Source organism: Ceratocystis lukuohia (genome assembly GCF_044167205.1).
Source record: "Ceratocystis lukuohia strain C4212 chromosome Unknown Supercontig2_pilon, whole genome shotgun sequence".
NCBI classification, from domain to species: Eukaryota; Fungi; Ascomycota; class Sordariomycetes; order Microascales; family Ceratocystidaceae; genus Ceratocystis; species Ceratocystis lukuohia.
Window position 1 is genome coordinate 4,516,742 of NW_027263521.1, and position 27,892 is coordinate 4,544,633.

Sequence of the window (27,892 nt, forward strand, 5' to 3'; positions counted from 1 at the left end):
CACAAGTACCAGCTGGCAGGAGACCTGCCACCAGCTGGCGCAAATGCTTATACATACCTCTTTTTCATGCAAGGCTGAGCTATCACGAAAGCTGATTGGCTAGACACTTTTTACTTCGCAGCCTTACTCTTCCAGATCGCAGCTCAGAAATCTTGAAGGTTGGACTAGTCATTTCACAAATCTAGCATATACTTGCTATAGACTTTTTTTTTCTGCGATATTGGTAGCCTAAGAATTTGTAGTCTACCGAGCCTACATAGTCGTACTCCAATTGGGTACCACTGTCATAACCTCCACACAGCGAGCCTTTGTATAACGGGCGCCTCGTTCTTTTCCTTCCTCTCCTTCCTCACGACACATCTGTGGCCCCGAACTTTAATCGCTCTAGTCTCTTCAACATGCCCAAGGCCAAACGCCTTAAAAGCGACACGTCGCAGTCCCTCGTTTCTTCTGAGCCCTCGGCTGGGGCTGTGACTGCCATGACTGATTCCGTTGAAGCTACTTCGAGTGTAGCGACTGAGGCTAATAACGAGTGGCTAGCACTGGCGCAAAATAATTGGTTGGGCACCAAGGGCTCTGTCAAGATTAAAAATGACTTGCTAAAGGAGATTTGGGAGACGCTAGAAAAAGATGGCTTCAGGTATCACCAGTTGCTGAGTTTGGAGGGCGTCCAGACGTTAGAAAAGTAAGTAGTTTACTAGACCTTAAGTTTCTGGCTTGAGATTTCCACTAACACATCGATTGCAGCTATCTCTGGCCTGGGTTCTCGGACGACTCTACCAACACGCACGTGCTGCTGATAGTTTTGCTTCTTAATGTTAAGCGGAGGGAAAACTTGGACTCATGGAGTAAGTCGCGGCCTCTTCCACTTCTCTCCTGGCTCTCTTCCAGCTCTCTCTACCATCCTGCTAATACCTTTATCTCATCTTTATAGCCCTACTTGAATCTCGCCTACCCGAATTCTCGCAGCTATTCCGTCGTATCATCTCCATGTTCCTTGATAACTCCCTCGCCTCAGATATCCGCACACATTTGCTCTGCTTCATTATCCAGGCCTTCCAGAGTCTTGATTACGCTCCCGTGCGCAAAGAATGTGCGCCGCTTGTTTCCATTTCCATCTGGCACAATCTCTCAAGTGATAGCTTCCGCGAGTCTAAGCTCGATCAAGTGCCACATCTGCGCAAAGCCTGGCGAGCGTCCGCCAAGCGCTTCGATGCCGCTGACGATGCCACCAAAACTAGGCTGCGATTTGAGCGTGCATGGCTGTACACGATAACACTAGACTTCTTGCGTCGCTTGTACAACGAGTCTTCCAAGCCTGAAGATGTGCTATACTGCGAGCGCTTCATTGAGTTTCTTTGCGACCTGCAGAGCCAGCTTCCGACTCGCCGCTATGTCAACACGCTCATTCATGATCTGCAAATTGTTCCTGTGATGCGTCTGTCGCCTATGTTCTGTGCTGAAGACAACTCGCTACTCCGCGACATGCACACTCTGTTGAGTCATTACACATACTTTTCTATCGACGACCAGACTGGCTTGCAATACTCACGTGACGACGCCTACGAGAAACACTGTGCTGTGCTTAGTCGCCTCCAGCGGACAGCCCTGAAACATTTCGAATCCAAGCTTATGGTGTTGGCACTGTCCAACTATGGGTCTATTGACAAGCGCCGTGATTTAGAGCCCCTCTTGTCCGAACTATCAGATGAAGAGCTAGTAGAGCTAGCCACTCTATTAGACATTAGATCATCATACCCCGGCTCTGTTGGGCTTGATATTGACCGCAAGCTAATAATGGAAATCCTCCTCAGCTTCCACGAGCGCAAAAAGTCATTCAAGGATGTCGCCGAAGACTTGGCTCTTGTTCCTACCGAACAAGCGCTATTCGAGAGTAATCTCCTCCGTACCGAATCATACGATGGCACGCGCCCCATGGCGCTGCCCAAACTAAATCTACAATATCTCTCGGTTGGTGACTTCCTCTGGCGATCTCTGATTCTATACCGCTGCGAGGCTTTTTACGGTATTCGCTCTGATATCGAGACTGCTCTCCGGCGCTTGATGCCTGAGGCGTCCAAGAATGGCGACGTCCGATTCACTGGCTCGACCAAAATGGCTGTCCAGATTAGCAAGCCTACAATACTCGAGGTAGCCCCGGCAGCCATAGGCGATAACAAGCCGTCAATTGTCAAGGCAGAGATCTCGTTTGATATACGCAGAATGGACGACCGCACACGCCGCGAGTGGGACTCCTTGCGGGTAGATGATGTTGTCTTCTTGCTTGCTGTGACGCCATCGTCGCTTTCAAGGCCTGGCGCTAAGAAGGCGGAGGATGCCTCTCCAGCTGACTCTGTTACCGCAGTCCGCACAGCTGAGATTCTTAGTGTTGTTGACGAAAAGGGTCGCAACCTCCGAGATTTCAATGGCAAAGGCCGGGGCCAGTTTGGCTCTCAGCGCAAAGTGACGCTAAAGCTAGACACACACACATACAAGGCCGATAGCGAACGGGCAGAAAAAGGCAAAGGGGATGTCTATGCCGGCATCAACATACTACTTCGGCGCCATAGCCGCGAAAATAACTTTAAATCGATCCTCGAAACCATACAGACACTAGCATTGACCGACGTGCCGCTGGCACCTTGGCTACACGAGGTTTTCCTAGGCTATGGTGATCCAGCTGCGGCATCCTACAAGCACTTGCCCAACCGTATCCACAAAGTTGACTTTCGCGATACCTTTTTAGACTGGTCGCATTTAATCGAAAGTCTACCTGGGAAAACGGTCCAACCTGCAGCGAGTGAGTCAAGTAGCTTCGGACCTCCGTATGTTCTCGAGACAGAGCAACCCAAGCCCCAGATAGAACCGACAGCAGCAACGGGAAAGTCCGTAGCCAAAAAACGTCGGCGTGACGTTGAGCCAGCTATGAAGGCGGACATCGAGGCGCTAAAAGTATCATCATACAAGGAGCTTAGCATGGGGCCCTATCCGTCCGATGTGCCCAAGAAAAATGCCATCCGTTTTACGCCGGCACAAGTTGAAGCAATTACCTCAGGGACCCAGCCCGGCCTCACGGTAATTGTCGGGCCACCAGGAACAGGAAAGACAGACGTAATCACGCAGATTATTAGCAACATTTACCACAACTTCCCCAAGCAAAAAACACTCCTGATCACACACGGCAACCAGGCACTTAACCAATTGTTTGCCAAAATCGCCGCACTCAACATCGACAATCGCCACCTTTTACGTCTGGGCCACGGCGAGGATGAGCTAGAGATGGATGCCAACTTTAGCAAGTACGGCCGTGTTGAGTCGTTTTTACAGAACCGCGATGGCTATCTACTTGAGGTGAGCAAGCTAGCTGCGTGTCTGGGCGCCCCTGGTGCACACGGCAACTCCGCTGAGACCGCTGGGTATTTCAATATGGTGTATGTGCAGCCGGCGTGGGCCAAGTTCCGCGCTGTCTGCAACAACAGCGAGACCTCTGCAACTGATATCGCAGCCGCCTTCCCCTTCCATAACTTCTTTGCCGACGCACCCCAGCCGCTTTTTGCCCCCGAAGCTGCGCGTGACACGGTAGTTGAGACAGCTGAGGCGTGCTACCGCCACATTGAGCGTGTGTTCTCTGAGCTAGCCGATATCCTGCCGTTTGAAATTCTACGTCGTGACAAGGAAAAAGCCAACTACTTGCTCACTAACGAGGCACGCATTGTGGCTATGACATCGACACATGCGGCCATGAGGCGGCAGGAAATCGCGGCTTTAGGCTTCAAGTATGACAATGTCGTGTTTGAGGAGGCAGCTCAGATCACTGAGATTGAAACTTTTATCCCGTTTGCACTGCAGAAGCCCATGGCGGCATCAAATTCTGGAGCCGCTACTTCGGCAGAGGCCACGCCCCAGAGCTCTATGTTGCAGCGAATCGTTCTTTGTGGTGATCACTTGCAAAACTCGCCCATTATACAGAACATGGCCTTCCGGACTTATGCCAATCTCGAGCAGTCACTCTTCTCCCGGCTTGTCCGCCTCGATGTGCCGACAATCACACTCGACCAGCAAGGTCGTGCACGCCCATCCATTGCCGATCTCTACCGCTGGCGATACCAGCAGCTGCTAGATCTGCCGCTGGTCCAGACAAGTCGCGAGTTTCTTACGGCCAATGCCGGCTTCCGCTATGACTTCCAGTTCATCGACGTGCCCGACTACAAGGGCAAGGGTGAGGCCGAGCCAACGCCGCATTTTGTGCAAAACCTAGGTGAGGCCGAGTATGCCGTCGCTATCTACCAGTACATGCGATTGCTAGGCTACCCGGCATCCAAGATCTCGATCTTGACGACATACGCCGGCCAGCGAGCGCTTATTCGCGATGTGCTTCAGCACCGGTGCGCCCGCAACCGCATTTTTGGAATGCCGCGTGCGGTAGCTACAGTCGACAAATACCAGGGCGAGCAAAACGACTACGTCATTGTCTCACTAACCCGCACCCGTCGTGTTGGCTATCTACGCGACCTGCGTCGACTGACTGTGGGGCTGTCACGTGCACGTCTAGGGCTGTATGTTCTGGGTCGCCGTGCAGTGTTTGAGAGCTGTGTTGAACTCCGCCCAGCTTTGTCACGCTTCTTTGCCGGCGGCCGCCCAGACAAACTGACGCTAGTTACCGGCGAGCTGTGGCCGTCACAACGACTAGTCGCGGATGAGGCAGTAGGGGTCAGTGTGCCAGGCGAGTTTACTTCAGAAGGTGTAGAGCATCTGGGATTGTATGTGTATGAGATGACGCAGACAAAAATGAAGGAGCTTGAAGGAGAGGATGGCGTAGCAGCTGAAGCTAAGCCAGAGGATGCGACTGTGTTGGAGGCAGGGAACGGAGAGCAGGAGGAGACATGACGAAAGTGGAAGGATGACGTTGATAGGGTTAGCCAAGACGATATTCATATTAGGGTTATATGGAAAAAGAGGTCTAATAGTCGTACTACGATAGTGGCGTCGCCACCAAAGACCAGTCTAAATTCAAAACTCAGAGGCTGGCTATCTTTCGTTCCCTCGCATGTGAAAACATGCTGTACGGTAATGTATCAGGAGGAAGGCCCAAGAATGAGAGAAACGGATGCAAAAAGCACGTTGAAACATAATAAACAAAACATGTAGTGTCATGACTAGATAGACAGGATCCAGTGGGGGCCTGCTGGTTGCAGCCAACCTGGACCTCTTCAGAACATCGCTAGCAGCTTTACAGTCTCCCGCGTGCACAGTAGCCCCCATGCTTGCTGCTGCTAGCTGAATTCGAGGCTCAACCTCGATGCGGCCTTAGGCGGGCTCTGGCGAACGAGGCCTTAGCTCAACGACATCCAACAAGTTGGACAAGACTAGGGGGGGTGTCTGGACAGGAAGGATGGACGGCTCTTCTGCCTTTCCTGAGGACGCTGTTATCCTTTCTTCCTCCCCTTGCGCATACTGTTATCTTCTGGAGGAGAAAGCCAAGGAGAAAGATTTTCCATTATCAGATTTTCTCACGGGTTTAATCCTTCTTTATATGTCCATTTCTCGGGGTCCTCTTTTTTAATTCTTTTTTTTTCTGCTGCTCTTAATCCTGGATCTTTTCCCTCTCCTCTCTCTTCTTCTTTCTCCCTTCTTTCTTTCCTTTTCTCCCTAGGAAATTGAAATATATTTTCTTTCGACCCTTGGAAACTCGCTCTTTTTCGTGCCCGTCGTTTTCGTGGCCGCTTGTCAGATTGTCAACGGAATTTCTCTTCTTGATTGAAGCTAGATTTCCCAGCACCTTGTTTCCCTCCCTTCCCCGATATAAAGAAAAGAAAAGCCGGTCTGCACACAAACTGCACGCAGCCGCTTGGAAAAAAAGAAGAGAACAAAAGACTAGAAAGTCAGAGAGGAAGCAGATAGAAAAATAAGGGACCAAAGAAAAAATCCCTGAATTTTGTAAGTTTATTCTTTCAATTTTTCTTCTTTTTATCTGTGTGTGTGCTCTCTATTCCTATTCCCCCGCTTTCTCCCCCCCTCTATATTTGTCCTTCAGGCCTGAGGCCGCTGTCCATGTCCTGCTGTTAGGCTTCCCGTTGGGCTGTGCATACGGAAGAGAAAAGGCAGTAAGCAAGGCCTTGCTGCTTTATCTCTGTCCTGTACCCACTTTTTTGACACCCGCCAAAAGGTTACTTGTGATGTACCCGGTCAAAGAGGCCAAAAAAAACTTTTTCTTCTTGCTTCTTTCGTTCCCTGCTGCCCATTTTGTGGGTAGAAAATATGGGGACTTGCTGAGTTTTGCGTCTGCTGATTGGCCCGATTGCTGCTTCAAAGTGGGTCTTTGATCTCTGTTCTTTCTTTTTTGCTTTCTGCTTGCCCTGGCTCGGCTGGCTCCTGTCTCACCCTCAACTGCTGCTATTACTGCTGCTCTCTACAGGGCTCTGTCCCTGCTGCTCAGCGCCTTCTCCCACTAACCACAATTCCTGGCTTACGCCTTGCCGAAATTTCACCTCTCCTATTTTCCTCGTCCCCTCCCTCTGTCTCGTTTTCCTCTTTTTCTTTTTTCTCCTCCCCTCTTCTTTCCCCTCTTCTTCATCTGGCTCAGTTGTCTTGTCAGTGGTTTTCGCTGGCATCATTTCTGTCCTGTCGAGACACAACTAAAAAAAAAACCCCCCCCGCCGAAAAAAAAATAAAAAATAATTTGCAGGGCTTCTCTAGGCTCTGTAGTTCTTTTTTATTCGCTTTTTGTCCCTTCCTTTCTTCCTCTCCAACCTTACATCTTCTCCTCCTCCTCTCCTCGGTCTCTTGTCTATCAGGCCATAGATTCAAGAGAATTGAACAAGGCTTCAGCGACTGTTGTCTTTGTCATCAGGACCGATAAATATCAAAACCAGACAGACGTCTACGGCATCCGTCTTCTCCCAGAAACGGCTCTTCTACCATCTTTGGAGTCCCTCCAACAGCTTGCCTTGCATTGCTGTAGTTGCTTGTCCATTTCACCGCCACCCCTCCCTCTTCTACTTTCTGAGATTTCGACCCGACTTTAGTGTTGTGTGTCCCATCATCGTCTCTGTTTATTCGAAGAAAATTTTCGTCGCTCCGCGAATTTCTTCTTTTTCCATCCCATTGTCTCGACGTCTTTATCTCGAGAACCTGGCCCGATCGATCCTCTTTGCAGACTGTCAACTTGACTCGTCAACCTTGTGATCTATCAAATCCACACGGACGGCCACCCCCTTCTCTGCCTGTCGACGACACGATCATATTCCGTCATCTGACAAGCTCGTTCCCGGCGTCTCTCTCCCTCTAAAACAATAAACCGCTCACGCACCCACGTTCAGCTCTTCCAGCGCCAGTTGTCGCCCTTGCGGACCTGACGCTGTTCCAAAATACCAACTTAATGACGCCGACACCTACCCAATCTTCGACCCCGGCGCAATCCACTTCGGCAGCCCCTTCGGCTCCGTCTTACGCCTCTGCTGCTGGTTCTTCGAAGAAGGCTCCCTCCAACAACCCCGCCCCTGCTTCTTCTGCCTCGTCAACAGCCCACCACCAACATGCAAAGTCGGCTTCCATCTCCGCCAACGGTCGCCTGCCAATCACCCCTGCCCTCCCTACTGTTCAGGGTTTGAACGGCGCCTTTACCTCGGGCGAGCACTCTCGCAAAAACTCTGTTACTATTGGTGCCAATGGCTCCTCTTCCTCGGCCGCGTATCCCGGAAACGTGAAACCCGCCAGCTCGAACAGCCATTCTCAGAAGAGCTCCATCAAGTTTGGCAACTTTGACTCTCCTGTCATGTCGCACAACACTCCTAGCAAGCAGGCTGGCTCGGGCTCTGCTTCTCAGCAGCAGCAACAACAGCTGCCGCCCTCGCACTCATCGCCTGCTCCTCCATCGCCCATTCCTATTGCTGGTGCTATCCCTATTTCTAGTGGTGGCCGCCCGCCTTCTGTTGTACAGACGGGAATGACCTTTGGAAGTCTTGGAAACGAAGATGTAAGCTCGACACTAATTTTTTTTCGCTGTTTCTTTCACATTTGCGTACACATAGTTCAAAACACAACAATGGCTTGTCACATCCCTGCACACATATCCCCATCCATCCTTTCCTCCTTTTTTTCTGGTCCTTCGTTTTTTGCCCCCCCAAATTTCCCTCCTTTCAGATATTTCGCCCATTACGTGTGGTGCTGCGTTGTCTTGCTCTTTTTAGATCTCGAATCTGTCCTTATCTTCATCCCCCACAAACTAACTTTTTTTTCCTTTTTTCCTCCCCTATCTTTAGCGCACCCGCCAGAACCAGCCGGTCCCTACTCAACCCGGCTCTCACGGTCGCCGCGAATCTTCTCAATCGGCAGCTGGAAGCGACATGAGCTCGCAAAACCAGCACCGTAGTGGAAACAGCTACCACGGCCGTGGTCGCAGCTTCAACAACAGTGGCAGTGGCTCCTTTAGTGGATCTCACCACAACAACCAAATGGGCTACCCCCCGGAAACTACCGCGGAAACTCCGGTCATGGCAACCGGGGTGGCATGCCTTTCCAGCCCGGCTCTCACAGCCATGGCCCCAACCAAAACCGACCTCCTATGCATGCTACTAGCTCGCCTCAGCCTGGCCGGAGCCCTCACCTATCCAACAGTGCTATGAGCACCCCCAACATGCCTCCCGCGTCTCTCGCTCAGCCGATGCCTGCTCAGACACCTCCTCATCAGTACTACTCCCAGCCTTCTATGGGTGGTGGTATGCAGCCGGTAAATAAACCATCACTCCACCCATTCACTAAATTCACTTGATCGTTGTTTTTTTGAACATTCTTACCTGCCTTTCTAGGCACAAGCAGAAACAGCGACCTAGTTGGTCTTCTTTGGGCTCTTGTTAAGGGCTCGAGGAAAAAACAGTATGACTACTGCACAGCATTCAAGAACAGCAGTAATAGCAGCACAAACAATAGCCACACAATCTCATTAACTGCAGCAATATCCGATAACTTCCCTCGAGTCAAGTGGTTCTTTGTGTGAAGTTTCGGCCTGATATTATCTTGTGCAACACGAGTGTGCTGTCTGGGTTAGTTCAGGACTTTTATGAGGGCGTCGGCATTATCCTGTATCGCAACTGAAGCAAACGAGGGCTTTAGCTTCGACATGACAACGAGCAGCAGTAGCAAAAAATTAGCAATGTCGAGTATACGGTAGTCGTATTGGCGTTTCTACGGCAGACTCTCAACAGGCAACGAAAAGGGTACAGCACAATACCAGCTTCCGGGGCAACCACCAACCCAAAATCGCGAAAAATGTTGGGCCCTTGTCTTTTTTCTCTTTGTTCCACTACTGATAGAAGAACATCTCTCTTTTTCTTCTTTCGTGCCTCATTCCATTTCACCCGACGCAATTGACGGCAATATGAAAGCCCAGTCTACTACCAAGATGCCGCCATTTGCCGTGAAACGGAATAGAAAAGGGATATCAAACAAGTTGCAACCTGCCTTGCCTGCTTTCCCTGCAAAACTGCCTGCAAAACATGTCGCTGTTAAACCGCTCACATATGCTGATGTTGCCAATGCAGCTAGTGCTAAACATCTGCAGCCTCGCAAAAACAAGATACGACTTAATGTCCACGCCAAAGGGTTTGTTCCTGCTAGTAGCAGTTTCACTTTGAATATGGACGTCGCAGTGGTATCTACACAGCACGGAGAAGAAGCATTCAAACTGTCGTCTCCATTGCAGAGCCCTTTAGTCTCTAGCCCGAAGCTAACCACCGAAAATATTCAGCAGTACGGTTATCCCTCACCTGGCCCGTCAGGACAATATCCTATGCCCCAACACGTCGGTGTTGGCGTCCCCAACTACGGTAACTACACCATGCCATCTTATGTTCCCCCCACCGGTGGCCCTGGCTACAACGGCCCGAACTACAACGCTCCTACCTTCACTCCTGGCGCTCAGGCAGCTCCTATGGCTCGCTCCGGATCTCAGCAGGCCGAGAAAGTGCCTGTTCCGGCCGCTACGCCCACATTCCCTCCTATTGTCGGCTCTGGTGGCCCCGCTACTCCTGGCTCCAAATCTGCCTTCGTTCGCCCGGCTAAGAGTGCTGCAATTCGCATTACAACGCCACAGGGCGAAGCTGTTGACCTTTCTACTGTAAAGGCCCCGGCTTCCCCGGCTCCCGCTGCCTCTAATAGAGCTCCCTCTGTTGTCTCCTCGACCCCGTCTAGAGCTGGTGCTCTGACTCACCCGACTAAGAGCCGCGAGGAGGTTCAGGAGGAACTTCGCCTCAAGATTGCCCAATTCACTAGCCGCGGTGCTACTGAAGCCCCTGCCAAGGACGACGCTAAAGCCAAGGCCGAGAAGGAGGCTGCTGAGAAGGCCGAAAAGGAAGCCAAAGAGAAGGCCGAGAAGGAAGCCAATGAGAAGGCTGAGAAGGAGGCTAAGGAGAAGGCCGAAAAAGAAGCTAAAGAAAAAGCCGAGAAAGAGGCTGAAGAAAAGGCTAAGGCTGAAGAGGCTAAGGCTAAGGCTGACACTCCTGCTGCTGCTGCTGCCTCCACTGAAGAAGACGAAATGGAGCGCATGATTCGTGAGATGGAGGAAGCTGAGCGTCTCGAGGCTGAGCGTGAGGCCGAATTTAGCCGCAAGCGGGCCCTGGAAAAGGAGGCTGCTGCTGCTAAGAAGGGTGCCGATAAGCCTAAGAATTCCGAGGAGGAGGACCGCAAGCTGCGTGAGCAGGAACGCGAGATGGAGCGTCTTGAGGAAGAGAAGGAGAATGAAAGACGGCGCCGCGAACAGCAAAGTGGCCCTTCCAAGTCTTTTGCCGAGCTCATGGCTATGGCTCGCAGTGGCAAGGAGACGCCCCAGCCTAAGCCCGAGGCCAAGCCTGAGGCCTCCCTCGTCGATAAGATTGCTTCTATGAGCCTTAACTCTAACGTGCCCAAGATTGAGGGCCTGGCTAGTGCTGTGCGTGGCGATAACAAATCCCGCAAGCCTGCTGCTCTCGATCTTGGCCCACACTCCAACAAGGTGGTCGAGCCTGCCCAGCCCAGCGCCGCTCTACAGTCTCTCAAATCGGCTCGTTTCCTGACCGTGATGAACTCTGAGCTTTATCCCAGTGGTATTATGTCCCCTAACCCTGCGCTGAACTCGGCTGTCTCTAAGAAGGGCAAGACGTTCCAGTACGACTCTGCCTTCCTTCTGCAGTTCAAGTCGGTGTTCACTGAGCAGCCATCAACTGAGTTCCAATCGCAGGTCAAGACTCTCATTGGCGAAGAGCACAACCGGGGTGGTTCAGCTCGGAGCTCAACCCCCCGCACTGGCTCTTCTAAGGGTACTCCTAACCCTATTGGCGCTCCTATTGGAGGCGGCTTTGGCAGTGGTCGCATGAGTGGCCCTAACGGTATTTTGCCTCGTGCAGGTACCAACCCTATCGGACAATTTGGTCGTGGTGCCGGCTTCGGCTCTAACCGCAACATGAGCGGCAACAACATTCCCAACTCTCCTCGTGTCGGCAGCAGCCGCGGTGGCCGTAACAACAGCAACCGCCCGCCCAAGGTCGACAAACAGGCTGCTCAGATGCCGCTAACTGCTGGTGTCGAAATCAAGCCTATTGTTGTGTCAGAGTCCGGCTGGAAACCTACTAGCATTAGCCAGAAGAGTGCTAACGCTGGCGCCGCTGGCGCTAATGCTTCCGGCAGTGGCCCCATGGAGCCTGCCATGGTGCAGCGGAAAGTCAAGGCTGCTCTGAACAAGATGACTCCCGAGAACTTTGATCGTATTTCGGAACAAATCTTGGTTATTGCTGCGCAGTCTAAAGATGAGAATGATGGTCGCACTTTACGCCAGGTCATTCAGCTTACTTTCGAGAAGGCCACTGACGAGTCTCACTGGGCTTCGATGTACGCCAAGTTCTGCCAGCGAATGCTCGAAAGCACTAGCAACGAGATCAAGGATGACGGTGTCAAGGACAAGAACGGAAACATTGTCTGCGGTGGCGCCCTGTTCCGCAAGTACTTGCTGAACCGCTGCCAGGAGGAATTCGAGCGTGGCTGGAAGGTTAACATGCCACAGATTGAGGATGGCAAACCTGGTGAAGCTGCTCTACTGTCCGATGAGTACTATGCTGCCGCTGCTGCCAAGCGTCGGGGTCTGGGTCTTGTGCAGTTCATTGGTGAGGTGTACAAGCTGGGCATGCTTACTGACCGTATCATGCACGTTTGTATCCACAACCTGGTGGACTTCACTGGCGAGCCTGACGAGCACGTTGTTGAGTCGCTGTGCAAGCTGCTGACTACGATTGGTGGTGTGCTGGCCAACAGCCGTACCACGAACCCTCCCGACCGCAACCTGACTCTTATGGGTGCGTACTTCGACCGCATCCAGAACATGATTGACTACCCTGGGCTGAACAGCCGTTTGAGATTCATGCTCATGGACGTTGTCGATCTGCGGAAATCGGGCTGGAAGAGCAAGGAGGTTAACAAGGGACCCAAGACTCTGGATGAAGTTCGTCTGGAGGCTGAGGCTGCGGCGGCTGCTAAGGCTGCTGAGGCTGCCAAGATGACTCGTGGAAGCGGTCACGGCCATGGACGTATGCCTATGGGTCACGGTGATGCGCGGTCGTACAGCAACGGCCACGGTGGTCACGCAAACAGCAACCAGATTGGCAAGGATGATCTTAAGCGTCTGCGTGGTGCAGCGACGACTCGGTCGAGCGGCCATAGCACGACACTGGGTCCACCAAGCATGTTGACCTCTTCGCGCAGCAACTCGGGCCGTACCCGGCTGGCCCCTATAATGATGAGCCGTGGCAACGAGGACTCGGCGTCTTCCTCGCGCACAGGAACATCAGCCCCCATTAGTGTCAACTCGTTTGATATTCTGGCAAGCCTCGAGAACCACCCCGGCTCGCCGCCGTCAGCTGCCGCCTCTCCGGCACTGGCCAAAGCCACGCCTGACACGGGTGATAAAAAGGAGGAGTGAAGAAGGGAAAGAGAATTCTTATTAAAAACAAGAGACAGAATACGGAGGGACGCAGGTCCATGGATTTGGGATTTTTTTTTACAGGCTTCTTTTTCTTTTTGAAGAAAGGGGAGAGGAAAAAAGGAAAAGGGGAGGTAGAGAGGGCAGAGAGTATTTCATTCTTTCCGCTCGCTCGAGGAGTACTGAAGATTGAGGTCTTTTCTATTCTTCCATCCCCCTTTTGATTTTGATTCTGGTTCTTCTCTTCTTTTGTTTCTCTTTGCTATTTCCTATTATCTTTTCCTCTCTTCCTTTTCATCTTCACTATTTTCCTCTTCCCTTTCTCCTTCTCTTCCTTGTTCACCTTCGACAACGACAAAAGCAATTTGATGTTAGATGGGCGGTGTTGGGTTTTCTTTTTTTTCTTTCTCTCTTGCCTTGATTCTGTTCTCTTTTTACTTCGTTTTCTGCTTTCCTTATTATGCTTGTTCTTTGTTGCTTTTAAACGGGGTTTTTATCTCTTCTTTTTTCTGTATTTAACTTGTGTTTCTCTTTCTCTATTGTTTTCTTTTCTAGTTTGTGCATCCGGTCTGGGTTTTCCTTTTTTTTTTTCTGTTTTCTGTTGTCCGAGTCTTTTTGTTTTCTCTTATTTTACTTGATTCGATCTTTACTTCTGTGCCTTCATTACCATATGTGACGATCTGTGTACCATGCTGTCAGTCGCCCCTGAGATCAATGTCGTGATATGGTCTTGTTACACACACGACCGGTGGACTCATGTGATTGGTTGCGAGTCCCGGTTTTCTATATCTGCCCCTCCTTAATCTGTGACACTGCATCACACCATATCATACCTGTCTACTAAATGTTGTTAATAAATATCCAAGCAATGCAATTCCAAGCTCTACGCCCTACGAGAGCAAATGTTTTCACTTCATTCTGTAAGCAGAAGAGACTACGGTACCATTATCAACCTAAGGTCTAAGGAACATGAAATATATGACTACGATGTAGAAAATTGGGGCGACAGCAGCCTGACAAACCCCTATAAAACGCCATTAGACACTAACCTCCTTTCTCTTTCTCCTCGTTCCGATGACCCCATTTCTCTGTTTGTATAAATGTCCTCAGGTTGTGGTTGGTTTGAGTAGCCCTAAACGCATGAATATGGAATCCATAGCTACCCAGCCACGCCCACACTTCTCGAGGTACTTGTCGCACACACCACGTATAGTGGTAAAGCGGACGCGATTTTGCTCGACAAGCGCGCGGATCTGCTCGCGCTGCACATCGCTCATCGACCCATCGCGATCCACGACAGTACCTGAATCTGTTCTGGTAGAACCCGCACTTGGTGCATCTGCTGCTTTTCGCGCACGGTCGACATCAAATAGGCTTGCAAAGTAGACGAGCTGCGTGTAAATAGTCTTCTCACTGATTTCGTAGCGCATCACGCCGCGGCAGTCGCGTGCCAGTCCACGAGGGCCAAGGCAGCGAGTACCGTAAACGCTCATTTGACGCGTGCGGTTGGCACACTGAGAATCGCTGCAAATGAGCCAAGCCTCGTAGTAGCGTGCGGTCGCCGCACGTAACTGGGCCTCAAGTTGGGCAACGACACTAAGCGTACTGAACACACTGCTACATTTGCCGCAGGTAATACCAGCAGGGGATATTAGCTGCAAAGAGCCGGTAATACCTTCAAATGTATTCTTTGTCTTGCATATACGGCATTGCAAACTTAACCGTGTGCAGTCGGCGAAGCGCGTCGAGTCGGGAATTTGACTTTCTAGGGGATGGACTTCCAGATCTAATCCACCGCTACCAAACGAGGAGTTCGTGCCTGCGTATCGCTTGATGTCCAGGCCTAGCTGCTCAGCTAGCTGTGATGTCGAAGTGCCACGAATGTTTGCACACAGACGCTCCACAGGCGGAAAAATCTGTTTGCCCATATACCACTCAACATCCGGCGTCATGCCCGAGTCGGGTTTGAGGACGTCAGCCGACGAGTAGGCACGCTTGGGCGGGGGATCTGAAGAGGACCCATCGCCCGTGATTATATATGATATGACATCTAGCCGTCTCACTGTTTTGCCACGGGAAATGTCACGTAGCGCCACTTGCACTTGGGGCATAGAGTCACCGTTTGGATATTCCTTGGGACCCTTTCCAAGCTGGGTGTAGATGATGTACTTTTGAGTGGGGATCTCTCTAGCCCTCATCTTAGCAGCTATGTCTCGCAAATACTCATGGATGCGCTCAATAGCCACCTCAGCTTCGTGCCCGCTCAGGATGTTGTCCAGGATGCGCGACGAAATTTCTTTAGACAGGGCACAATACTCACGGCGCTTCATGTCTAGACCCTTGACCTCCATTTTCTCAACCCACTTTCCGTCCTTTTGTGTCAGGTTGATAGCAGCGTATTTCTTTTTCGCTTGTAGCAAAATGCGACGGAAGATATTGTCTATATCGATTTCTAGCAGTCGGTATCTTTCGTTGACAGCACGTTTGAACGCCTCGCCGACTTTGATGGCATCAGCGGCATTGTCCACGTTAGCATTGATCATGACAGAGTCAGTGTCGCCGTAGATGACCTGTAGCTGGTGGCTCTCAGCTAGGGCCTTGGTGCTCATTAGAATCTCCCGACCCATGTGTGTGGTCAGCATGGCTAGAGGCCTAGCGTAGAAGCGTGATTTAGTGTATCCTAAACAGCCGTACATGGAGTTAGCCGTCAGCTTCAAGGCCAGTTGCCTGATATCCCAGGTAGCCAGCTGCTCAGGCGTTGCGTCCTTGTTCTTCATATACTTCTTGACCTCACGACGACGCTGCACTAACGTAGCAATTAGCCGGGGAAGCACGCCCTGGTCGGTATTCTTGGGAACCTCAGGCACTGAGTCCTCATCCTCTAGCACGGCGAAGCGGTCAACAGTGGTGAAGCAGATGTTGAACTCCTGAATAATGGATGGGTATAGAGAATTGAAGTCCATGACTAGCACGTAGCGGTCGTACAGGCCCTTTTCAGGCTCAAACACTAGACCGCCCTTGTATTTATCCTTTTTCTTGCTAGAGGCACCCTCTTCCTCCTTGATTTCGTCTTCAACTTTGGTAGGCGGGCCCTTGAAGGTTTGCTTGTCGGGACAAATGTACTTTTTGCGGTGGAACTCGTGTAGTAGAATGTACTCGTTGCGCTCTGCACGCGTACCGGTTAGAGTACGTGCCCAACTATTACCAGCCAAGTTAGTCAGCACCTTGGTCAGGGTAACATTTGTACTTGGATGGCTAGCGCAGCAATGTAATAGGTATCGGCCTCAAGATGGGCCAAATAGTTCATCAGGCCCCTTTTGTCACGCATGGCCCATGTAGCCAAGGCCTCCTCATTGTCCAGCTCAAGGCGCTTGTCGACATGACTGGAGCTGGGCAGATACAAGCTGCACATTTCTGATAGGCTCCAGCTCTGGCACTTGGTCATGATAGACTTTCCAGCATCATTGCCAAGATCACACAATAGGCGGCCACAGAGCAACTGTCGCTCGGCAAACACATTTCCGCCGGTGCGAGAAAGGGCTTGTGGCCAGGCTGCACGACGTAGTCTTCCTATGCGTGACCACGTAGGTGTCTTTTTTTCGCGGAGCCTATTCAAGAGAATGCTAAAGTCGACACCTTCAAGCTGGTGGCCCAGGATCACATCAGGGTCAATGAGTTCAAGCTTGGCAAGGAAAAAAGCCAGCATTTCGTTTTCCTGGCGCATAGGCTTAACCAGGCCTTTGTTTCTCATTTTGGCAGCAGCCTCGAAGCCCATAGGCAGAGGCTGGCCAATAGCAGGACGCACGAGTGTAAAAGTCTGGGAACGTAGCTTCTGAGCAGGTGTAGGGTCAGTGAGTGACACATTTTCGTACACTCTGAAACTAAGAGCCAGGATTTCCTGCTTATTGTCGCGAGCATTGAACATTGTTCGTAGGGCTAGAGACATCATCGTTAACGGGGGCTCCTCAGGAGCGTCACGATCGCTCATGACTGAGACTAGATCCGGATCTTTAACAAGCACCTCTAGTTTGCAATGTGATGCGTTTTGAAGGGCAGTAAAGTTAGGATCCTTAATCTTAAGCCAGCATGGCCCCATTATGTTCTTAAGAAGCACAAACTGCTCAAACATGGCGGTGTTAGTGCCAAAGATGTGTGAAAAGGTCTGGCCCTTTAGGTTGGCATCTAACGCAGGCTTGGTGTAGGGATAAAGGACCTTGAAGTAGTCAGCCTCGCGCGGGATTCCCTCCAGCTCAAATGCATATTTGCGTTTGCACAACTTGGTCTTGAACATATCGACGCCCATCCGGGTCATTTGGCTGTCAATTTCCTGGTACACATCCTGGTGGCCAACCTCCTCGTCTGTCTCGCGACCCTCGACCACCCGCATCTTACGCGGTAGGAAGAACAGCATTCGCATAATACCCTGGAGTTTGATGTAGCAACTAATGTGCTGCTTGGTCTTCTTGTTGAAGACCTTGCCAAATAGGTGCAGAGCACCACCAAGTTCAATTTGGTCAGTCCAAAAGAAGTTGATGCTGCCGTCCTCCAGTTGCACATCACTGGGGTTAACTTTGCCGGCAGCAGGTGGATCAGGGGCAGTGGAGCTTTCAACATCCAACTTAGACATTAGATTGTTCCAAGCCGAGGCATCGACGTAGGCGGTATCTGCCTTGACCGGCGATGAACTGAATAGTTTGGGAGGGTCAGGAGCGATAGATGGTGTAGGCTTGAGAATAGGCTTCATAATCGGCCGGGGGGGCACTGGTTTGGTGCCAGAAAGGTTGACACTTCGAGCCTTGATGGTCCCAGCATGAGATACTTCCAGAAAATCGCCGTCATCATCACTATTAGCTTCCTGTTTTATTTGTTTGCGCAGGGCAACCTTGGCAGTTGGAGAAGAAGGAGCTGCAATTTGGTCGCTGACAATACCAAAATCATCAGGGACATCCGGCAGGTCATTGTAGTCATCGTCAGAATCATGACCAAGTTTATGGGGTGTCGGCATAGGTAGGAGAGGTGGCGAGGACATGGAAGTTGCTCTCTCGTCGGTTATTTTGGTGCGCTTGATTGTGGGCTGGGTGTCGTCAAGGTCCATGCGAGTTGGTGGGGACTGTACTCGAACTTTGCGGAGCTCAGTAGTGGGGGATCGCTCACGCTTCTTGTGGCGAGGAGAGGACATAGGGGCCGGTATGGGAGTGTCGATTGTACTTAATAGGTTACCCATGAAGTCATCGTCATCCTTTGTCTTGACTGTCTACATGGCGTCAGTGAGGGGAGAGGACTAAGGGAGCAATGATGCCGGCTTGAGCTTGGGCTCGGACTCGAGCTTACCTTGGTCTTGGGTCGTGATACGGCGCCTTTGCTAAAGAAGTTTGTGATATCACGGTCATTGGCATCTCTCTTGGCCTGTTCATCGGCCTTTTTCTTTTTTGCTATAGTTGTTGTTAGCCTCACAGTCTCTCTAATATAAGTTACTCCTATGGTTCACTTACAAATTTTTGGCCGGCCTCTCTCTAGTGCTTCATCGTCATCCGAATAGTCATAGGGCGGCTGCTCTCTATCCCATTCCTCTCTGCCATCGTCGGCATAACCCTCGCCATTGTCGTCTACTACAAAGTCGTCTTGGTTAAGGCGGTCACGCACAATCTGCTTGTACTGAGTTTCATCAACCTCCTCATAGAATGAATCCACTTCGCCGACATCGAGAGCAATCTTTTTTCCGGCTGCTCTAGAAGCTTTAAGCTGCTCTAGCTTTGCTCTGCGGGCAGCAGCGGAAGACATGGTAAGAAGCGCCTTTGTGTATGTGGGAGGGGGGAGGTCTTGTTGTGAGCGTTATGTGTGTATGTGTATGTATTTGTGTTTGTTGAGTGTCGTCTCGCGGTAAGAGGAAGAGAGAAAAGAATCAAGTACTTGTTGTTCGAAAAATATCAGGATAGGAACTTGGCAGGACAAGCAGACAGTAAACAAGCCCCTCGATTTAGGGCTAGGCCAACGAGACTTGAGAGAACAACTTAGCCAAAAAAAGCTTCTTTTGTCTCATGACAAGCAAACAACACAAGTAACAGACAAGCAGAAACTGGCTCCACAAATTTGGCTCGTCGCCCTGGTTATCGTGTACGTGTGTACGTGTAAAGTGGAAGTCACGCGTCATTGACCCCAGAACGCGCCGATCAACGCCACACTTTGTGGCTAGATCTCAAGTTGTGGCAATGGTCCAATAGCTCGGCCCCACTTTCGGCCTCACATGTCCCATCCCACCAAGGTGCGATAAGATAAGCCAATTTTTCACCTGTTACAGTCTGCAAGCCTTTATGCCAGACATAGCATTGCCTTGCACAGCTAGGGAAGCTTCCCTCCTTTTCTTTTTAATTCTTCACAGACGATATTATAGTTAAGATGGTCTGTAGATCATCTCTTCGTGCTCTTTCTGAGGCTTCTCTCCGCCCATCAGGGTCTATCACTCCGTGCTCGGCCCCGAAATCTGCCGTCTCCGTAGCCACACTCCGGGGTCTCTCAGCTCAATCAGCAGCTTCACATCTACACCATCTTCTAATTCAAGAACGTATGCGCCAACTGAATATCCATCAGCCATACCAACAGAGTCGGTCATTTTCAACCTCATCTTCAGCCTCATCCCTGCAGCCCGAGTCGAAATCACCAACAAACACATCTCCATCTTCTTCCCCCGCAGCGGATATCCCCGAATCCGAAAAACTCAGACATGAAATCTCCCGCGGCGTTGAGTTTGACCGCGAGACTCATCAGCCATCATGGGTCATGCCCGAAAGGAGCATTGCTATACCCCGCACCCTAGCTTTGCCAGCCAAGCCCCGCCCCCGAAGCCCACAGGAAGCTACCGCAGAGCAAACCCGGTCGTGGAAAACCCGTGTCATGTATTATAAGGATCCTTTTCATCTGTCCGCTGAGATTGATCGTCTAATCAAGAGGGGTGACTTGGAGAATGCCTTGGGAATGACCCGAGTGGCGAGCAAGAACATGGATACCGTAGTCCCGTGGGGTTACTTGATTGGTTACTACTTAGAAGGCGATACTCTCCAACATGGTATTAAGCTTTTCAACGAGGTAAGAAAACACTATTCACTGTAAAGCATGTGATGGGCAATATGCTTATTCTTTTCTCCTATCTTGCACCAAAATTCACTTCTTTCACAACCCCATAAAGAGCCATACTAACAGCCGTAGATGAAAAAACGAAAGCAACAACCCTCCGCGAAGACATACACCCTTATGTTTAGTAGTCTTGCCAAGTCTACGCACACTTCCCGCGCCATCCGTGAGGCTGTGCGAATCTACCTCGCCATGCTCAACGACAAGCGAAACCCGCCCAATACTATTCACCTCAATGCTGTGCTTGAAGTGTGTGCACGTGGGCGCGATCTCGAATCCCTCTATGCCGTCGCCGCCACTGCTGATAAAGGCCTTCGCCAACCAGATTCTATCACCTTTGCCATCATGTTCAACGCCATGCGCAACTACCTCGAAGAAGGCCCTAAAATGACTGCTACCTCGCAGGACACTCCCGAGGAGTATCTGCGAGACCATGTGATGCCCATGATAAAAAAGGCCAAGTCTCTGTGGGAACGAGTGGTTGAAGACTGGGTCAAGGGTCGGATCGAAATGACGGAGAAGCTAGTCTGTGCCTTCGGCCGGCTAATCATGATGGGCCCCTGGGGCATCCAGATCCAGGTGTTGCTGCTTTTGGAACAAACAATGGGAATCCCTGTCATGGTCAAGGATGTCGACCTCATCATGATGCAACGCGCCAACTATGGCCTTCTACGCAGACTACAACTTTCAGAAACCTTGGAACAACGCGAGGCTAGCCACACCCTTGGTGGGCCTGATGAGCTTAAGCGACTGGGCAGGGCTATTGAGGCTAAATATCCACAGGCCCAGGAAAATGGTGTGGAGTTCGAGCTAGAAGATGACGACAGTTTAGATGCAGCAACGCAGCCTAATGTCGACAAGGACCCTATTAGCAATTCTGCACAAGCCGAAGCTGCAGCTTCAGAAGAATCGATTAAGGCTACCGCTGAGACCAGGCTTGAAACTATAACGGAAACCGCCACAGACACCACAACCGAACCTTCCGCAAAAGCCACAGATATCACTGATGCTGAGGCTGCAGCTGAGGAAACAGCTCTTGGCCCCACCGAAATGACCTCCGAGACTACCACCACAGTCACAGACACTGCGGAGATCACTCTAGAGCAAAACGGGGAGTCCATTGAGCATAAAGACCTCAGCCAAAGCATTCCTGAATCTATGCTCCCAGAACAGTCAATACAAATAACCGAGGATACCCTATCGAACCGCTTAAAGAAGCGGCTGGACCAGGCCGTACGCAAAGAGGAACGGTTCAATAAACGCATCATGAAGGCTGAGATCCAGGCCTACGGCAAGCCTATCTCACCCGAGGCCATTGATGCACACCAGAAGCTTGTTGCTCGGTACAGCAAGAATGTCACAGAACAAGACGCGGAGCTTGAGGCCACTGGGGCATATTCAGGCGAGGCCTCTATTGAAGAACAGGATCTGTCTGACCACGAACTATTGAAACGGCAGAGCATAGCTGAGTTCCGGATGCCACTCTCAAAAAAGGGCGGAAATCTAGCTACCCCAGGAAACAACACGCTGTCCATGCTGATGCGATTGCTTGGAACTCAACGCCGCACTGCTTCGGCCAATCGCTACTGGCAATTCCTGACATCCTCAGCACAGCACAAGATCGAGCCAGATGACGAAAACTGGCGCACATTTCTTAATGCACAACGCCGTGGCCATAATTCGGGTAATATCGTCAAGACGCTGGAGGCCATGCCAGGTCTGCGGGCCCACGACATTGTTACGGCCATGCTGGGCTGTCTCGAGGATAAGGATAACCTCTCATCTCTGCCCAATGCCGGCCTCGTGATAGACATCATGGTCAAAGAGATGATCACGCCGCCTCCGACATGCATGGGTGTCTATGCTGAGCTAATCGAGCGGTACTATCGGGGCCATATTGTACGCAAACGCACAGCTCTCAAAGTCCATACAAAAATCAGCAACACAATTGGAGAGGCGGTAACAAAGGCTGCAGACTCATTCCGCGAAGGCCAGTTGGACCTGATCAAACGCAGCCAGCGCATCACACACTCCGGCCATGAAGAGTCTGTAGCGGGCTCGGCAGGCAGAAATGCAGCCCCCACTCGCGAGCTACCACTCAACCTCAAGCGCGGCATCGTATCATCCAGTCTGCTTGCACGCAGGCTCATCAGCATTATTGACAACATGGTTGCTGACGGCATGCTACGCGATGACACTCTAGTCGTCATGGAGATGGTTAAGGCCAATCTAGCACGATACCTAACCGAGTTTGACAACATCGACTTCGGCACAGGCAACGGCTGGGCTGAGTGGAAGGAGTTCAAGGCGATCGAAACGGCCCGTTCGCTCAAGAAACAGCAACGCCGTGAGAACTGGTTCCTTAAAAACCCTAAGCGCTCAGTGCCACGTGATGGGAGTCTCATCCATCGGGAGCAGCGGGAGCGTGACCGAGACCGAAGTGTGTATCCGAGATCAAGGGATTTCAACCGCCATTAGATGCACGGCGGAGGATGGCGGATGTGGAAGGAAGGTAGAGGAAGAACCGAGGATGGCAGGGAGCCATCATGTAATACCACTAAGCATAGATTACAGCTGGTTTCAGCTTGTATCAACCCAACCCCATCTGTACTATAATCCTGTATATGCTATCATCAAGAGATCAATAGAAGCCACGCTTCACTAGTCGTTCACTTCTTCATGCGAGTTATTCTTAGTTCATACAAACAAATACAGAGATACAAATACACAAATATACCATCAGTTCTCACGTGAATAGTCAGTTCTTGCCAACTTCCAATGAGGCAGTTTCCCAACTTGGTCCCCCAAAATCCCGCTTTCCTTTTACCCTAGCCCTAGAATAATATCAAATCTACTTACAGCACATCACATCACATGATCACACAACGAGGGACAGACCAGCGGGCTCCTTCCCACTCAAGCGCCCACATGCAGCACATTTTCAGGCGGTCACGTACACTTGTTGATTTGAGCAGGGCATACTTCTTGTCTTCAGACATTGGCATTGCTGCTGCAAACCACCAGGCAAAAAGCGCTGCGTCTGTTGGTGCCGGGCCAAATGTGTCTTCCAACCTGCTTGACGTTCCGCTCAGGTGTGCGGCACATGCACGCGCAAAGTCTAGTAGTTCGGCGGTTGACATGGCACTAATATTGGGCCGTGGCTGGGCTCCTGTCGGCGGCGGCAAGTCGGAGAACGGATCAGTCAGGGTCAGCGGCGAGTCCGAGGTGTTGCGCGATAAGATAGCTTCGAGTGCCGATGCGGCACGTGACAGACTGCGGCGGCGGGAAGAGGCGGGCGGCCAGGCATCGGGCGCCACCGGGAAGTAGTCAGCAAAACGTGGTACGGTGTAGTTCTGGGCAGATGCAGCGCCAAGATCGGCGGCCTCATGGGCTTCTTCCTCGGCAATTCCCATGTCGTGCAGCCGCTCGATAGCCCCCATGACAATGCCATCTTCCCAGGTGTAGCTACGGATCTTGAAGCGGCCCTGGCCTACGGTCTCAATCATACTGCGGCCATCGGGGAAGTAGCTGACCTTGGAAATACGCAACAGCGTACCGTAGGCCGCAAACTCTTCGCTCTCGGACCCTCCAGCCACGCCATCTCCGGCCATCCAACGCGGGAGCACCATCCCAAAGATGCGGCTACCCTCCATGCACCGACGGACCATCAGCCGATAGCGCGGCTCAAATATGTGAAGAAAGAACGGGATGCCAGGAAATGCCAAAGAGCAGGGGAATATGGGCACCCGCTCGGCAGCAAGCGAGGACGCTGAATCAGAATCGAGGATCGCACTTGATGTCCAGCCTTCCTGAATAGCTGCGCGCCGGCGCGAGGCTACGCATTTTGGCCAGAATGTTTCTAGCATTTGCGCCAGAGAACGGTTTATTGGCTTATTTATTGATGATAGGAGCGGGGCAATTGATACACTCCGGCGACAGACGGGACAGTGCGGGGTATGGTCTAGCACACGATGCAGACAGACAGCGCAGAATGTGTGGCCACATGGCGTCATCACAGGGTCGAGGAAGATGGCGTAGCAGACCTGGCAGTCAGCTTCAGGGCGCATCTGAGACAAGACGGCGTTCAGTAGGGAAGAGTCAGAAGGGGGTTCTGGTTGTGGTAGAGGAGAGCTGCTTGAGATATCGAGCTTTGCTATCCGGGGCAATCCGTGCATTTCGGCTAGAAGGAAAAGCGCCTGCAAGAGAGTGCCATGCACGGAGAAAATTAAAGGGCGAGTCTTGACTAGTGCATCCTCTATGTCTATCTCCGTCTCCCCCTTCTCCTCCGTTTCCGCAAGGACGCGCATTGTAGTGAGTTGGCGGTGGTCAGAGTTAGGCAGTGCTGCACTGTGTCCGCCCCCCTCTGAAGCCGCCCCGTCATACACCACCTCGGCGCCCTTGAGCCCCTCCCTTACTATTTCCACCATCTTCCCTAGAACATAGTCCAAGCCGCAGTCAAACACCGCGTGCTCCTTACGGCACGTATTAAACGGACAGACGATACCGGCCTCGCGCTCCGCTGTGGCCGGGTAGCTAACAAGGCGGCGTGTGTGCGGCTGTGGCAGACACCGCCGACACAGCGAGCGGCCACACGGCAAAGTCATGGGTTCACGCAGAATACGGGCGCACTGTGTGCACTGCAAGACTTCGAGGGCATCACGCAGAGAGACGGCCGAAGCGCTTAGTGGCAGGGCAGTAGGCAGATTTGGAGATGGCGGTGTAGTTTCTGGGAGACAACCAGCAGATGCGGTGTCGTTAGCCATAGCGAAGTGCAGTCACTGTAGGACAGTGAGACAATATAAGGATGTGTGAAGGGGTGGGTAAGTATTGTATGTATTGGTTATTGGGTGGTTTGAGATTTAACGTGGTATAGGCATGTCCTAGCCCTACATAAGGCTAGAGCAAGCGAGTATCACGTGAAAGTCCTGGAGATGCCCAATCTAAAGAGGAACCCTTCAGTTGCTATCACAGGGTGATCTGAGGTGCAGGCAGTGAAAGGAAGGTCAGAGTGGGGGTTAAGTTAGAGAAGGAGATGTACTACAAGCAGGGATGCTGCAGATTGTCCCGGCTTGCCAAGATAGAGTCCGAAGCTCTGTATTACAGGCATTGAGCCCTATATTTCTGCACTAGCAATTATATAGACAGCAGGGAGCAGCATCTCTATCAACCATCACTATCTATACATCCAACATCTTCTACATAACCGCACCCACACACACACACACACACACACACACACATAAAAATAGCCTTCAAATATTAATATTGCATTCAAACTACTCCAATTCTGCGCTTTTCTCCCTATTCTCCCTACTCTATGTTAAAATTTACACAATAACCAAATTTGTCACTAGACTTCTGCTTAGTCAACGCCCCACTCAATAACCCCAAATAACCCTCAAGTCTTGTGATCGCTTTTTACTCTAAATTCTTTCAGACCAGACAACCAATTTTCTCTACCAACCATCAAAGCACGCCTAGTGCTCGCTGATACTCGCAGATTATGTGTGGTACGGATGCCACAAAATCGTCCATCTGACTTGACGCTTCATCGTACGTCATCCCGCGAACATATTCCATTTCCTCGCGAAAGAAGCCGCCGCTAGTCGGCAGTGCAGATGGATCATGTGTCAGGTCATCCTTGTATTGGAAGATGATCCAATTTGTTCTTAGTGCTTCAATGCGGAGGATCAAGTGCACGAGCCAGTATGTTACGGCTCGTCGGGGATCGTTTCCAGCATTCCCCGGGGCTGGCATAACCGCTGGCGGAAGTGCAGTCGGCGTCGGTGTGCTAAAACCAGACGTGGTAGTGGCTGGGCCGGCAAAGTTGAGGTCACTGCCATTACCGGGGAGGCTGGCGAAAGCTGTTTCAGCAGCAACATTATCGTCTCTGAGAGTTTCGGCGATAGCATGCTTCTCCAAGTCCTCTACAGCTGAGCCCTCTACAACAATACCAATAGCATTATCGGCAATCCCAACCGATGAAACAGGTATAGAATCTGCGGCAATTCCAAATAGCGCAGCTGCAGACTCTAGAGAGTTTACTGCCGCCTGCATAGCAGCTGCAATGTTCATGGTGACCAGCTCACGGCTTGTGTCGGACACCTCCGTGGCTCGGGGAAATACGGTACGCAATGTCAGGCGTGAATTAGGGAGGAAAGTATTAGTCCACTTGAGGGTCGCGCGATATACATGGTAGGATTCAGCAAATTCGTTGAGAGAAGCCATGGCCTCGCCAAACAGCCGGACGTAGGCTGGCAGTTGAAAATAAAAACGGCTTTCAAAGCTAAGAGCCTCGGAAATATCATCCTCAAAATCTAAAGCTTCAGACTCCGCCGTGTCTGAGGCATTTTCCGAAACGAAAATGTAGTCGCGATTATCGGAATGGTCTAGGACAGCGGCATTGGACAGTTCGGCGAGCCCAGCAGTCGTGAAATCAGGGATCCCATCGAAAGCAAACTCATGCATTTCCTGCAGCGGGATCTCAGAAATACTGCTTATCCCAAAGTTGCGGGCGCTGGAAATGAGATTACTGTGGCCGCCAAGGTTGGAGCCACTGTTGAGGCTACCATTGAGATTAAGGCTATTCGCCATCATGTCAATCGGTACCCCGATTTCACTTTCCTCATCTGAATCTTCCGAGTCTGTCTGCAACGCCATCACCTCTTCCACCCCATCATACCATTCCTCCTCATCATCCGAACGGACCGACGTTGGGACTGACTGGATCTCTGATATGGAAGATCGGGAATCAGCCGTTGTCTCGCTAGCCGTGTCGCCGTCATTAGTGGCGTCTGAGGCAAGCGCCAAAGTCTGGAAAGCCGGTCCATTATGGCTTGAAGGGGGAACTACATGGACGTTGTGTAGCTGGCCTCCAGGGCCAACTGAACTGGAGGTAGCTGTCGGGCTAGGGTTGGCGGAACCGACAACCGCAGCTGGGGCGAAAGTGGGCTGTTCTTCAGAAGGCGTCAAATCGAGAGTGGCCAAAGTAGACTCTTCGGCCTCAGATGTCGAGGAAGGAATATCGGACTGTTGCAGGGCTTCGGGCGGTGCTATCGTCGGCAATTCGAGCTCTCTTGTAGCAGGAAACAGGGCCGGCAACTGTGGCTGTCGTGGCTGTTGATATTGCTGTCCAACGGACGACGACAGCAAAGGCGGAAGCCTCCGTGATTCGCTGGGCGATGCAGGCAATTCCCGAAGCAAAGACGCCACAGATGGCAGCTTCAGGATTGGAGGCACTGGAGGCACTGGAGGTACTGGGGGTACTGGGGGGGCGTCCTCGGCCAGAATCTTGGCCCTGACAGCCAGCTGAGACGGCATTGGCGTCGGTGTGCGATTGCGAATTGGGGTCACGACAACAACTGCTTTTTCCTTTTCTTTTCCAGCGCTGGCAGCGGGCAACTCGTCGACATCGCTTGCCATCGGCCTGTTCTCCTGCATACCCAGAGTATTCTTAGGGGCCGGACGTGGCAGCCGGCGGGCCTTGGGCAAGGACTTAGGAGAGACATCAGCAATGACTGGGACAGGGGGGGCTGAAGGCGAAGCAGTGGGGTCCGACTCGGACGAATTCAAAGGCAAAGACAAAGAAGACAGGCCTAGGGACGAGGTCGAGAGCCGCTTGGCACGCCCAATTTCAGCTGTAGTCTCGAATTGATCAAGCTCAGCCAAGTCGAGCTTTCTCTTCAAAGCGGGCAAGCGAGAGCGAGTAGGTGAGATGGCACTCTTATCAAGCATGACTGATTATTGCAGTGGAAGCCTGGGGATATGAGAAAAAAGAAAAAGAAGAAGAGAAAGACTTTTTTCCTCACTGTCATTCAGTTT

The 27,892-nt window shown here is 51.5% G+C and overlaps 7 protein-coding genes across 7 annotated transcripts; 4 read left to right on the forward strand and 3 right to left on the reverse strand.

Moving 5' to 3' along the window:
* Nucleotides 1-398: 398 nt before the first annotated feature.
* Nucleotides 399-4,887, forward strand: HOO65_021112 (Intron-binding protein aquarius; the record flags this gene model as incomplete). Its single annotated transcript, XM_071006285.1, has 3 exons — nt 399-685; nt 748-848; nt 935-4,887. The coding sequence occupies 3 exons, from the start codon at nt 399-401 to the stop codon at nt 4,885-4,887; spliced, it is 4,341 nt and encodes a 1,446-aa protein (XP_070861750.1).
* A 2,491-nt stretch (nt 4,888-7,378) lies between these two features.
* Nucleotides 7,379-8,831, forward strand: HOO65_021113 (Eukaryotic translation initiation factor 4 gamma; the record flags this gene model as incomplete). Its single annotated transcript, XM_071006754.1, has 3 exons — nt 7,379-7,975; nt 8,432-8,728; nt 8,808-8,831. 3 exons carry the CDS (start codon nt 7,379-7,381, stop codon nt 8,829-8,831), a joined length of 918 nt encoding a protein of 305 aa, XP_070861751.1.
* A 545-nt stretch (nt 8,832-9,376) lies between these two features.
* HOO65_021114 (Eukaryotic translation initiation factor 4 gamma) lies at nt 9,377-12,943 on the forward strand (the record flags this gene model as incomplete). The annotated part of the gene is made up of 1 exon (XM_071000249.1): nt 9,377-12,943. The coding sequence occupies one exon, from the start codon at nt 9,377-9,379 to the stop codon at nt 12,941-12,943; it is 3,567 nt and encodes a 1,188-aa protein (XP_070861752.1).
* Nucleotides 12,944-14,049: 1,106 nt separating this feature from the next.
* HOO65_021115 (DNA polymerase alpha catalytic subunit) lies at nt 14,050-18,724 on the reverse strand (the record flags this gene model as incomplete). The annotated part of the gene is made up of 4 exons (XM_071006276.1): nt 14,050-16,141; nt 16,183-18,197; nt 18,275-18,375; nt 18,436-18,724. The coding sequence occupies 4 exons, from the start codon at nt 18,722-18,724 to the stop codon at nt 14,050-14,052; spliced, it is 4,497 nt and encodes a 1,498-aa protein (XP_070861753.1).
* Nucleotides 18,725-19,339: 615 nt separating this feature from the next.
* Nucleotides 19,340-22,549, forward strand: HOO65_021116 (pentatricopeptide repeat protein; the record flags this gene model as incomplete). Its single annotated transcript, XM_071006378.1, has 3 exons — nt 19,340-19,505; nt 19,572-20,026; nt 20,147-22,549. 3 exons carry the CDS (start codon nt 19,340-19,342, stop codon nt 22,547-22,549), a joined length of 3,024 nt encoding a protein of 1,007 aa, XP_070861754.1.
* A 392-nt stretch (nt 22,550-22,941) lies between these two features.
* HOO65_021117 (LON peptidase N-terminal domain and RING finger protein 1) lies at nt 22,942-24,834 on the reverse strand (the record flags this gene model as incomplete). Its single annotated transcript, XM_071000250.1, has 1 exon — nt 22,942-24,834. The coding sequence occupies one exon, from the start codon at nt 24,832-24,834 to the stop codon at nt 22,942-22,944; it is 1,893 nt and encodes a 630-aa protein (XP_070861755.1).
* A 703-nt stretch (nt 24,835-25,537) lies between these two features.
* HOO65_021118 (uncharacterized protein) lies at nt 25,538-27,805 on the reverse strand (the record flags this gene model as incomplete). Its single annotated transcript, XM_071000251.1, has 1 exon — nt 25,538-27,805. One exon carries the CDS (start codon nt 27,803-27,805, stop codon nt 25,538-25,540), a length of 2,268 nt encoding a protein of 755 aa, XP_070861756.1.
* Between the last annotated feature and the right edge of the window lie 87 nt (nt 27,806-27,892).